Below are 13435 nucleotides of genomic sequence, written 5' to 3'. Positions count from 1 at the left end.
GCTAGATCGATTTATCGCCCCCGAAACCCCCTATATACTAAATTTCATGAAAATCTTTGGAGCCGATTCCGAGATTCCAATTATATATATACAAGAATTGCTCGTTTAAAGATATAAGATTATATGTTTTTACGCGGCCTGGCCAACCATGGGAATCCGTAGAGGATATTCATAATTACAAATAAATACATAAATAAATACTTTGTCATAGACGTTAATTGTGCGTACTATACTGCTGCGCAATCGTGATGGCCCACAGGCCACACGGTTATCCTAAAGACCCAATGTAAATAGAGGCCCTATTATTATTTAAGTATTTTACCGCCTGTGATAGTTTAAAAACAAAATCTGAAGCAAGCAATATTTTATTCTAAGACAAAAATATTATAACATTAGTTCCTTTGACGCATGTAGACCTAATTGCCTCAGTAATGTAGGTGAGTGGCAATAGATATTGGCTGACTACCATTAAATGGTGCCTGGTGGAATGACAAGCACACCTTATAACTTGACTTGGTTTGACTGTCACTGAGAGCGTCTCAGCTAATTAGATATTATGTTTAATTAGTTAAATATATGTATGATAATTAATTAACATGTTTAATTAGTTAAATACACTTTTGTCACTAAAACAAAATATATAATTATTGTAAAACTCCATGGGTTGTTTCTTTCGTTTTTCTTTGAAATAAGTTTCTGGAAATAAATGGAGTTATTTTTTTTTTTGGTTAATCTTTCGGAAAGTTTCTGAAAATAAAGGGAGAGTTCATTTTTTTTTTTGGTTTAATCTTTCGGAAAATACGCCTCATCCAAACATTCATTTTTATAAGTGAAGAGAAGTAGTGAGTTTTTAGAGTACTCAATACTCATGTCGATGCATCGAATATTGAAAATAGCAAAAACTCAGCGTGTTCATATTGCGTGTTGATTATGTATTTATGAGGTTGGGGAAAAAGTTTATTCGCATTTTACATAAAAATTCAAAAGGTTTTTTTATAAAGTTTATGTACAATTGACTAAAGTATATAGGTGCCATTTTGTTCGATAACTTTTTACCATCTTGTTGGCAGGGACATGGTCCCATTGCTATAAAAATTTTGGGGCTTCTGATGAAAAAACTGCGACAAGTGATTTTGGCAGTCCTCCTGGGATGTCAACCTGACACTGCCTAAGGAATTCTGCAGCGACCGAAACAGGTGGAAATCTGAAGGTGCAAGGTTAGGAGTATACGGCGGATGCATTAATACCTCCCAGCCAAACTCCCGTAATTTTTGCTGAGTGGCTAAAGATGTGTGCGTTCTAGCGTTATCATGGTGAAAAACCACACCCCTTGTGTTGATTTAATCCGGCCGCTTTCTCTCAACTTCTTGCTTTAAGTAATAAATTATACAACTTTTTAATAAAATAATATAAAATTGATAAATTTACACGTGAAACTCTGCAAAGCAATTTCTGTATGCTGTGAAGCACACGTTCCATAAATTGCAAATACTGTTAGTGCGATTCTCAACTCCCACCTTGGCGCACGTGATGAAGAAAGGACCCTCACGAAAAAGATGTGTGCAGTGCGCCAAGGCGATTTATGCAACGTAAATTTGTGCTTCACAGCAAACAGAAAATGCTATTTTCAACGGCGGATCAAGCGAGTCAGACGACGATAAACCTAGAGCTGGACTGGAGCTGAAGTGGAGTCTGATGCAGGAGCAGGCTCAATCATTACTGGTTTTGATACACCAGCTACCATATCTCCTTGGATAAACGCCTGGTCTTCCTCATCCAAGATTAGGGCATCTTCATCATCGCTGTTATCAGCCATAAAATACATCTCCACATCATTATCGTTCGAGTATACTTTTCATTATTAATTATATGATGTATAAGTACTGATGACGCCGGCAACTCAGTTACGCCACGATTCGTTTATCGCGTGAGAACCGTACATTTTTCCGACATAAAAAGTCTATGTCATTTCCCAGGACTCAAAATACCTCTTCCATACGAAATTTGGGCGTAAAAAGGTAACAGACAGACACAATTTCGCCTTTATATATAATATTCGTGTTCCTCTACTGGCCTAAAACAATGAAAATTAATATAAAATACGAATAACATTGAATAAATAAGTCATAAAATAATATCAGTAATAATATAGGAGTACGACCTTTTACGCATATTGGGACAGCAGTGTCCCTTGATGTAAATATCGTGTTTAAGTTACTTTATTTTCATAAAATCTAAAAAATAGTAGTAAATTCACAACTTTTACTTACCATTCTCATGAAATATTGCACAAGAAGTTAGTAATTACCGCAGAAAACATAAATAAAATCACTTCTGAAAAATATCAAAGAAGCGCGCCAAAACACCGAAAAGTAATAGGGAAAAATTTACTTTTATTCGCGCAGAGCTACCAAGTAATTAAAAACAACTAAAGGCACGTTCAAAAACTATAATTTGGTAAGATTATTTTTTTCAATAAAGTTATTGTTTGGATAAAAAAGTACATTAAAAGTTAGGGACACCCGTGTCCCTTATACGTCAAAGGGTTAACCCTTACACGTACAAAACTAGTATAAAAGTGTTTTTATGGATGTTAGTAGCTTAGGGTATGCTTTGTGGAGTATTTTATCGATATGATTGGAAAAAAATAAAAAAAACATCGTAGATTTTTCAAAAATAGCTGGGACAAATGTGTCCCAATATGCGATAAAGGGCGACTTTCACCAGTTTAACTAAGTATAATAATTACAGGATTTTATATGCTTTAATCATCTTGCATTCATCAATTGTTACACTGAGTACACCCAGTACACACCCACAGTACAGTTCAGAATCGATGGTCCTGCCTGGCGGTAACCGGCCGGCCTTTGACCACGATCTTTTTCGCACGTTCTTGTCGTACGTGATCCACTTTTCATCACCAGTTATCAGATTCTTCAAAAATGGTTTGTTTTCATTACGTCGTAATAAAGAATCACAAATGAGTACACGGTTCATTAGGCACGGAAATATCGAGCTTTTTTGTGTACCCAGCTTTTTTAAAATGCGCCAGAACCGTTTTGTGGTCAATCCCCAGTTCTTCAGCTACATCGTAAGTTCTACTAATATGCAGATCTTGCTCCACTTTTTCAAAAATGGCATAAGTTTTGTCCGTAACAGGGCGACCAGTGACCAGAACGACGTGTAATAAAATTTTAAAATGTATCAAATTTCTTCATTAGAATCACTCATTTATAACAATAAGAAAAACAAATGAAAATCTCACATTTAAATAATTTGGATTTGGAATTGTCTTCTGTAAAATTAAGGGCCTGTTTCACCGCTTCCTGATAAGGCTATCGACCACTTAATTTGACAGAAGGAGTATGGAAAATCTGTCAAATATCCCTATCGGGCACCTTATCAGGAAGCGATGAAACAGGCCCTTAAACTTTTAGTGATACCAAAATCAGCCAGATACCAATTGGTATAGCCCAAGAGATTTTATGACAAGTTCAAACATACTATAATGCGTGTGAAATGCACGTGGTTTGAGTGTGGTGGTTGCTAGTCGCTACCATCAGTATCGTCCATGATTAAGTATACAATTATGGACGATTAATTATACAATTTTATATTATAGATGAAAAAATATTTTAAATATCTTCTATTATAATATAAAAGAAGCTCATTCAACAAATACCACCCAGACTTTTTTTATTTAGGGTTAATTTCTGTACGTGTTACGTACATGTTAAATAATTTTAGATCTATACGTGGGTCACACTGAAAGTGTTTAAAACTAGCTAGTTAGAAACATTACTAATGAAAACTTTTTTTAAATTACAATTTTAGAACTCTTTGGTAACATAATCTGGTATATTACATTTATTTGTCATTTGTTTTGGTGAATTGGCAGCAAATCTAAAACTCCTGTTACTCGTGAAAATTAACTTAACGCGAGAAAATTTTCAGTTAATGATTTTTTATGACTTTCGTTGTGGGCTTACTCAATAACAAAGCTTTGATAGGCTGCTATTACCATTTCATAAAGAAGCCCCATCTCGTGTCACTATTTACAATTGGTTTAACGAGTTTAAACGTGGACGTAGCAATCTCAGTGATGATCCGCGTGAGGGACGTCCTTTAACAGCTACTACTGAAGTTAACATTAGTGTTGTGCGACGCATGATAGAGGGAGATAAAAGAGTGACCTACCAGCAGATACGGGCAAGCCTAGGCATTGCTATGAGTCAAGTTCAACAAATATTATATGAACATTTAGGCGTCAGGAAGCTTTGTACCAGATGCATTCCCCATACTTCAATCGACGACCAGAAACGCCTTCGCATGGTATGTCAATCGCTGTGTGCCTGTCGTCTTGGAAATATTTCGACAGCAGCGCCCTCGAAGCAGGACACTCCTTCACCACAACAATGCTTCAGCGCACTCCGCGAGACGGACTGTTGAATATTTGACTATGGCACGTGTTGAGATATTGAGTCATACGCCATATAGTCCTGGCCTGGCGCCCTGCGGCTTTAATTTATTCCCAAGAAATAAAGATAAAATTCGAGGTACTCGCTTTACGAGCCCTGAAGATGCGATGAAAGCGTACGAAAATGCCACAGAAGAGACCCCTAAGGAAGACTGGACCCACTGCTTTTTCGGTGGTTCCATCGAATGTGACGATGTGTAGAGAGGAACGGAGATTACTTCTAAAAACAATAAAAGTATTGGCAACTTTCTACATTAAGCCGTTTTTCTAAACATTTTCAGTGTTACCTAGGTATAAGACAGCACGTGACAATCTGTAGTTTATTCTCCTTGGTAATAAAAATATTTAAAGAATGGATACTACTAAAATGTTGTCCTAGTCTGTTATATTAGAACAGGCACTTAATAGGCACGGACATAATTAAGATTGTAGGTACAGCATATTTATTCCTCTATGGTACAGCTTAAACATTTTATAACTTTTTTTTCAATAAGGGTAATAATAAAGGTATTTATAATATTAATAGGCCTATAATACGTCAATTAGATGATATATAAATGAATGAATTTAATATAATAATTAATAAAGGAGTGTATGTCACTCATGCCTACTTTTCCGTTTATATAATTTTGTGATAATTAATTTGATAATCGCCGTAATCAGTTGCTATAAAGTCTGAGCTAAATGAATGACGAAGGGAACGACCTGTAATATTACTTCTTTAAATAACGCGCTAGTGATAGGACACGCACGCGCCTAACATATCGATAAAATACCCCGCGTTATCTAGTCAGTGTCATTTCCGAATGACATATTATACAAGAGCATGATTTTAATTTTTGTTGACCTACTTTCCTTCTTGAGATATTAAAAATATAAATAATAAAAGTATTAATTAAAAAAAATTCACCATTAACTGCTCTGATGTTTGGCAAATTAAAAGCACGTAAAATTATTTTTTAATGAGCTTGATTTTGCATGAGTTGTTTTCATTGTTTTTTCAACCCCCGATAAAAAGAGGGGTGTTATAAGTTTCATTTCTTTCTTTTCGGTGTCTATTTCAGTTTGATTACGATTTCCTAGGTTTTAATTTTATTGTTTCTTTTAATGCAGTCATTAACAAATATCTGCACATAATGATATGGATTCACTCGTTACCACAACATTTTAATTCGATGTTATTTTTCACACTTTAAACGACATCATTAGCTGGGGATAAAAAATATCGATAACAACATTGTAGAAACGGCCCTACGCTCTACCACTGGAGTCGCTCGCGCACTTAGGTTCTTTATTACTTAGTCTGCCGTTACTCGCTCGCGCGGCTGGTGGCTCGCGCCGCACTAGTGCACCAACTCTTTGTTCAGTGTATACACAGACCCTTTGTGCTACTGGTCACGCGATGGCAACGCAACTCTTTGTTTTGGTGAAGTAATCAGTGTTTGTAATTTGTATCGATCACAATGGCCGCATCGATATCGATCCCCGACACGCAGTCGGATTCCCAGGAGACCAACTCTACGTCTCTCGTGGAGGATACATTCAACATTTCTTTCGAAAACATATGTTATAAAGTGCGCGGATTTATAAAAGGTGAGTGAACTCTCTGCGATCACATAATCATTACACTCTCTAGTTATCTCTTCAGTAATTATTATTTTTGAATAAAATATATCATTAGCAAATGACAGTGCGTTTATGTACTTATCTGGTTATCTATGGAACAGTGGAACAATATACAATGCTAACGACACAGCTCTTGGTGATAAAGCAACAACATAACTATTTAACACTAGAGAATAGAGATGCGGTAGAGACTAAAGTATACTTACTAACCACAGTATAAAACTTTTAAATAATTTAAAGATAACTCATCACAATTAACATTTAATTTAAAATCAAATGTTATTATGTGGATAAACTAGTTTCTTTGCTCGGTAAACATTCAAGTTCTAGCACTTGGATGTTGGTTGTCGCCGAGAAAAAATGTTACGAAATATGTTTCTACATCAGTAACATAAAAATGTTATTGTAGTAGTAACATGATTTTAAAATTAATTGAAAACTTTGAGTTGTAGTAACTACGATTATTCCTTCACGATATTTGTTAATGATTACGAAGTTTTATTTTTAAAAGTTGCTACAAAAGAGATTGATAGTTGTTAATAGTGGACTAATGCTGAGGGAGCCCTAGAACAAAAATTTTTGTGATTACTTACAAGCAAATTTTTTGTGAGTAGCTACATTTTGATAAGACGAACAATATTTTTATTTTCGAAAAATCTCGAAAGTGGTAGCTAACAGGCTTAAATTATATAACTATTAACCTACCAATATACAAAAAATCAGCTGGTTAGGGTTCCGTTTTAGGGTACCGTAGTCAACCAAGTTTAGTTGGTTACAGAACCATAAAACGGAACCCTAACCAGCTGATTTTTTGTATATTGGTAGGTTGATAGTTATATAATTTAAGAGTAACCTTGTCCTACAAATAAAACAACCCATATTTTAGGACCATCAAGTCAAAGTATGAGATTCTGTCTATCTCTGTTAGCTACCAGTTTCAAGATTTTTCGAAAATAAAAATATTGTTCGTCTTATCAAAATGTAGCTACTCTCAAAAAATTTGCTTGTTAGTATTAATCACAAAAAAATTTGTTCTAGGGCTCCCTGACCATAAGTAGCTATTTAAATATTAATTATACTTAATAAATAATGATAATTTAATATTTAAATGATATTATACTTTTTAAAAATATTTGTAAAATACCATACCAAACACTAACAACACCAAACAATAATTATTATTTTTAGGTAACATACTTAATTTTGTATTCCAAATTTTTAACAATGTTGTGTTTCACAAGGGGTACAGAGTTACAGAGTTAGGGAGATGGCTCACAAATCACAATATAACTAGGGAATTTCACTTAGTATACTTAACATGAATTAGGAAGGTATAATAATAATAATTATGGTATCGAATATTAACGATTAAAGCAGTTATTCTTATACTTTAATACAGAATAAATTGTATTTTTCCATATGACCTACCAAGAATAGTAAGTATGCTAATAAGTTCCCATCAAAATTTAGCTTGTTTTAAATAAAAACTTGTACCAGATCCCGGAAACTAAAAAAAAACATGAAATCATAACATCATTAGTGAAGGCCTTTATTAAGATGAAAATTATTTTTTATCATTTACCTTTTTTTTCGTAATTCATAATTCATTTATTTGCTCAGAATATGGTACAAAAAGGTGTTACAATATTTTTATTTTTAGAGTTCCGTACCCAAAGGGTACCTATATATGGCGTACCCTATTACTAAGACTTCGATGTCTGTCCGTCTGTCCGACTGTCTGTCTGTCTCCAGGCTGTAACTCAAGAGTCGCTATAGCTATACTCCACTCGGGCTAACTTGTCGCTAGCGGTTATTGACTCCCTGTCAAAAACTTGTCATTTTCCATATAAAACCACGATTGACAGTATCTGACACTTCATTGTCAATCGCGGTTTATATGGAAAATGACAAGTTTTTGACAGGGAGTCAATGACCGCTAGCGACAAGTTAGCCCGAGTGGAGTATAGACTTCTGAAATTTTCACAGATTGTGTATATCTGTTGCCGCTTTAACAGCAAATACATAATAAAAACATAGTATATTAAATATTGAAGGGGGCTCCCATACAACGAACGTGATTTTTTGCTATTTTTTATATGGAGTACACACATAGGCACTCTAAATGTTCACAAAATACTCAATTGTACTTGTAATTTAATAATAAAATTAAAATAAATTAAATAATTAAGGGGGGCTCCCATACAAACAACACAATTTTTAAGCCTATTTTTGATCTGTAGTGGTACGGAAGTCGGAACCCTTCGTGCGCGAGTCCAACTCACATTTGGCCGATTTATCCGACTTCCAAAAAACGAGGAGATTATATATGTTCGGCTGTGGATTTTTTTAAGTACTGAAAAAATGTTGTATATAATTATTGTTTAATTTATTAGGATTGATTTTTACTTAACCAGGTGTAGCTTTGTCTGAAAGAAATAAGTTTCGTAACTGTTAAAAGTACATAATATTATTACTATCTTAAGCTAATTAATCAAAATTATTTTTATATTATATCTTTGGTAATAATGTTGATTAGAATAAATAATTAAAGATAAACACAATAATTATACCTACCGCGTGTACTTTGTTAATTATATTTTAATGGTTTCATTGACATAGAAGAATATTTAAATTGATGGGTAGCTTAGAATATTAATTGAAAAAAATCACTTATAATTTATTATGTACTTATATTATTATTATCTTATATAAATAATTCTAAAATGTCTTTCCCACGGTATTCAATACAATAACTTGCAAAAAATACTTACATGTTGGTTTAATAGCATTATTGTAAAATATTATCTGTATCTAACCTCAACATCGATCGTAAAAGGAACGCTTGTTAGGGGCAATTTCACCAAAGAAATGGAACGCGTTCAATGCACACTGAACCGGTTCAAAACGTATAAACGCGATTATAATATCGAATTGAATTTCACCAACATAAACTGAACGCGTTCACAGCAAATCCGAGTTTTATCTTCTGAACGCCCGAAGTCATAAAACCCGTTCAAGCCCTGTCGTGGCGGAACGAAAACCATAGACAAAAGAAATGTCAAGAGGACAGTTTTGACACATGCGTTTGGTTAGTTTATGTATTGTTTCTTGCTATTTTGTAGTTAAATTAACGTGAAAAGGCTTTAAAATGATGAAAACATGTAAAATAATCGCGTGACGTCACGTGAACTTAGATTAATTAATCGTGATAAAAAAAAAATTGTGAAATCCATTTGAAACAGAACGAGATTTACGTCGCCGCATGAACGCGTTCAATGGGAACTAAGTTTTATAAAACTAAGTTTTCTGTGTGTTTGGTGAAATCCCACCTTAGTAGGCATCGGATTATAATATAAATTTGCATATTTGCATATGCAAATACATAATATATTATAATTATAATGTAACTTTTTAGGAGATAGTGCAAATTTTGGTAATTTGTCATTGATGGTGCATATTTTAGTCGTCTTATGCCGTCGTTATCTTTAAACTAGCTATCTTCATACGTACCGGTCCGAGGCTCTGAAATAGAGGTACATAATAATTGTATCAAATACTTGAAATATGTGGACGTAGCGTAATATAATATCTTCCTAGAAACAAAATCTTTATTTTTAGTTGGCAATTACATTAGAAAATACGGAACCCAAAAAATATTGAATAAAGTTATGCACTTCCATGAATGCCAAGATTGCAATCAGATAAAAATTGGTAGAAAATTTATTTTAAACTTAAAATATTGTGAATATTTAACAATTAATCTTTAAAACTTTTTATATGGTATTTTAATAAAAAAATGTTAAAAACTGTACTCTTGGTGATCTTGGAATCATAGAACTATTTCAACATGGATTATATCAGAATAATTTTAATAAATTAGAATATTATTAAGCGAAAATTTTTAAGATACGCTAACGTTAATAGTTGTGACGTCGTAGCAACAAACTATAAATATAAGAAACTCAGATAAATTCATTGAGAAGAAAGATGTCAGGAATAAAACGCTAAAAGATTATACAATTTTTTGTCTTCACTAATACTACTTGACGTGCATTATTTACGAGTATCTGTCATCAAATTCACACCAAAAAATTAATGTATATTGACCGTTTAAACTTTAGAATGTCTATAATAAAATAATTTGGTATCGATACTGTATTAGCGCAACCCTAAACAGTAAACGCACGCGCTTATTCAAAAATGCACCATTCTAGTTTTCGAGTTCCGGACTTGCTCAGTAAATAAACTCATAATTTTATGATGTGTATTGTTCTTCAAATCAATGTACGTAATATATTTACTAAATAAACATTACAGTGTGTCTAATCGCTGTAAATTATAATATAGGTTCTTGATTCTTCACAGCTTAACTTCAAAATTCGAATTTAATATCATGTCACATGGCTAATGAAACTAATGATAGTCATTTTCGAACCATAAAGTTAATATACGTAGCGGAATAGAGAAACAAAGGCCTGAGCAAGAGAGATGTCACTATCAGTAACACTGCGTGGTGAAAAGAGACGTGTGATACATGACAGCAGCACTCTTTTTTTGACGTCCAGTCGGCACGTGCCGTACGCTGACAATTTAATCTCATAGAATTCATGTTCAATCATGCTTGTGTAAGTGTATACCAATAAAACCAATTTCGGTTACGTTTGACAGCTCGAGATTGTTGCTCTATTCCGCTAGGTATATTAACTTTATGATTCGAACGCTTCTGCCCGAACAAAACTGCGGACAATAGGTCCAGATTTAAGTTAGATAAATCACGGGGAAAATCAAACAAATAAATAATATTTATTATTCTGGTGAAGTTCTAGGTCAGACGGTAGTGTCAAAAGAACCTTCTGTGTCTAAACACTTTATCCTCACACCTCACACCTCACACCTTGCATGTTATATACGGTTGTTTTTCTCGATAGAATAATGAAGATACATTAAGGACTTAAAATATTGTATTTTACAACTAGACGTTCCGCGCGGCTTCGCCCGCGTAAATTAGATATTTCACAGAAAAATAGCCCACAAAAAAAGCCTATGATCCTTTACGTGTTCTACTTCTTATTTGATCCAAATAACAGAAAAAATGCTCTAGTAGTTCGTGAGATAAGTCCTTTCAAATAATTTCCTTCGTTTTTTCCACATTTTCCTCTATTTCTCCGCTCCTATTAGTCTTAGCGTAATAAAATATAACTTATAGCCTTCCTTAATAACTGGGCTATCTAACATTGAAAGAATTTTTCAAATCGGACCAGTAGTTCCTGAGATTGGCGCGTTCAAATATGCCCTTTCAAATAATTTCCTCCCGTTTTTTCCACATTTTCCTCTATTTCTTCGCTCCTATTAGTCTTACCGCGATAAAATATAGCCTATAGTCTTCCTCGATAAATCGACTATCTAACACTGAAAGAATTTTTCAAATCGGACCAGTAGTTCCTGAGATTGGCGCGTTCAAACAAACAAACTCTTCCGCTTTATAATATTAAAAAGTATAGATATAAGCAAGTACACAAACGTAAGAAAATATTATTCTTGTGTAGTGCTTGTTGGCATTTTTTCCCCTTTGAAGTATTTTTTTTTTCAAAAATTTAGCTATTTAAAGCCAACGGTAACATTCGTAATTTCAAGAAAAACAAAAAAGTATAGAATAATGAATTTTATATAGTGCTTATGTGATGCCTAAAACTCAGAAGCCTCTTAACAAAATATCTTAATTATCATTTAAATAGGACAGGTTCTTATATTAACTGGTTTCAAAAATTAATTGTATTTTAAACAAAAAGCTTAATTAAATTAATAGATATATTTAAACACATTTCGTCCCATGGGCCATGATAATTATACAGATAGGCAATGTATGCAGAAATACCAGAGATTTTCAAATCTACATTTAAAATACTCGGGTAAGTAAAGATAACTTTAAAATATTATGACTATTCTGTTTTTATAAAAAATTGTCCAAGTGCTAGTTGGACTAGTCACGAAGGGTTCCGTACCGTTATAGAGAAAAATTAATTGGCTTAAAATATGTTTTTTTGTATGGGAGCCCCCATTAGTTTTTTTTATTTTTTTATAATTTTATTAATAACTAGCTGTCCCGGCAAACGTTGCTTTGCTATAACAATATAAAGTATTTCGAGCATAATATTATTTTATTGAAGTGGCTAAATAAGTATTTTACCATGGTAACGTCCCACAGTGTGATAAAAACCTCGATTTTGTTTCACAACGTTTTTCTTTCAAAATACTATAGTTGATAGCTATATAAACATTAGAGTAAAACTCCGAGATCGATATTCTTTGTAGTTATTTTTTTAAAGAGTGTCAAAGTTGGCGTTTATCCGGGTAAAAAATTTGCATAAAAATTAATAGAAAAAAAACTAATCAAGTAACATTAATTTTGTTTATACCAATTAAACAAGCACTTAATACTTTACTTTTTCTCCGAATTTGGTTAACCTACTGTGATCAAGTAGGCAGATATTTATTTATTTAGTAATTTTAGTTTTTTGTTTGTTTTTTCGCGATTAGATCGAATTAGAAAAAGTTTTAAGCATGAAATGATAGTGTGAGTAATCCTTTATCAATGTTATCAAAAATCACACTCTAATAACCTCTGTGTCAGAAGTAATATCCAATTCAATTTTTTTTTATAAAAATTCGGATTTTTTTATACCTAGGGTTGTCACTAAAGTTGATATTTTATTTTCCCCGACTACATCAGAAGGTGATTACTGATTAGATACTGTTTGAGCATATAAAATCATTAATTTACGTCATATTTTTTCACTTTTTAGATTTTTTATTATTAGACCTACCTAAACGTGATCCTGATATTTTTTGTATAGTATATCGATTGCGAATTTGCGTATCAACCGGATAAATCAAACAAGAGACCTTTAGTGACAACCTTAGGTACAAAAAATCCGAATTTTTATTAAAAAAAATTTAAATACGATATAAATTCTGACACAGAGGTTATTAGAGTGTGATTTTTGATAACATTGATAAAGGATTACTCACACTATCATTTCATGCTTAAAACTTTTTCTAATTCGATCTAATCGCGAAATAACGAATAAAAAACTAAAATTACTAAATAAATAAATATCTCCCTACTTGATCACAGTAGGTTAACCAAATTCGGAGAAAAAGTAAAGTATTAAGTGCTTGTTCAATTGGTATAAACAAAATTAATGTTACTTGATTAGTTTTTTTTTAATTAATTTTTATGCAAATTTTTGACCCGGAAAAACGCCAACTTTGACACTCTTTAAAAAAATAACTACAAAGAATATCGATCTCGGAGTTTTACTCTAATGTTTA

The 13435-nt window shown here is 32.8% G+C and overlaps 1 protein-coding gene across 1 annotated transcript in view; it reads left to right on the top strand.

Moving 5' to 3' along the window:
- Window positions 1-5766: 5766 nt before the first annotated feature.
- LOC121739675 (ATP-binding cassette sub-family G member 4-like) overlaps window positions 5767-13435 on the top strand; it is a 41722-nt gene continuing 34053 nt past the window's right edge. The window contains exon 1 of the mRNA XM_042132200.1: window positions 5767-6070. Within this exon, the coding sequence (XP_041988134.1) occupies window positions 5941-6070 (130 nt within the window). The 5' untranslated portion in view covers window positions 5767-5940. The remainder of the gene's footprint in view (window positions 6071-13435) is intronic.

This window comes from Aricia agestis, chromosome 2, assembly GCF_905147365.1.
Source record: "Aricia agestis chromosome 2, ilAriAges1.1, whole genome shotgun sequence".
Lineage (NCBI taxonomy): Eukaryota > Metazoa > Arthropoda > Insecta > Lepidoptera > Lycaenidae > Aricia > Aricia agestis.
The sequence above is the reverse complement of the archived record's forward strand: the minus strand, read 5'-3'. Positions and strand labels throughout refer to the sequence as shown.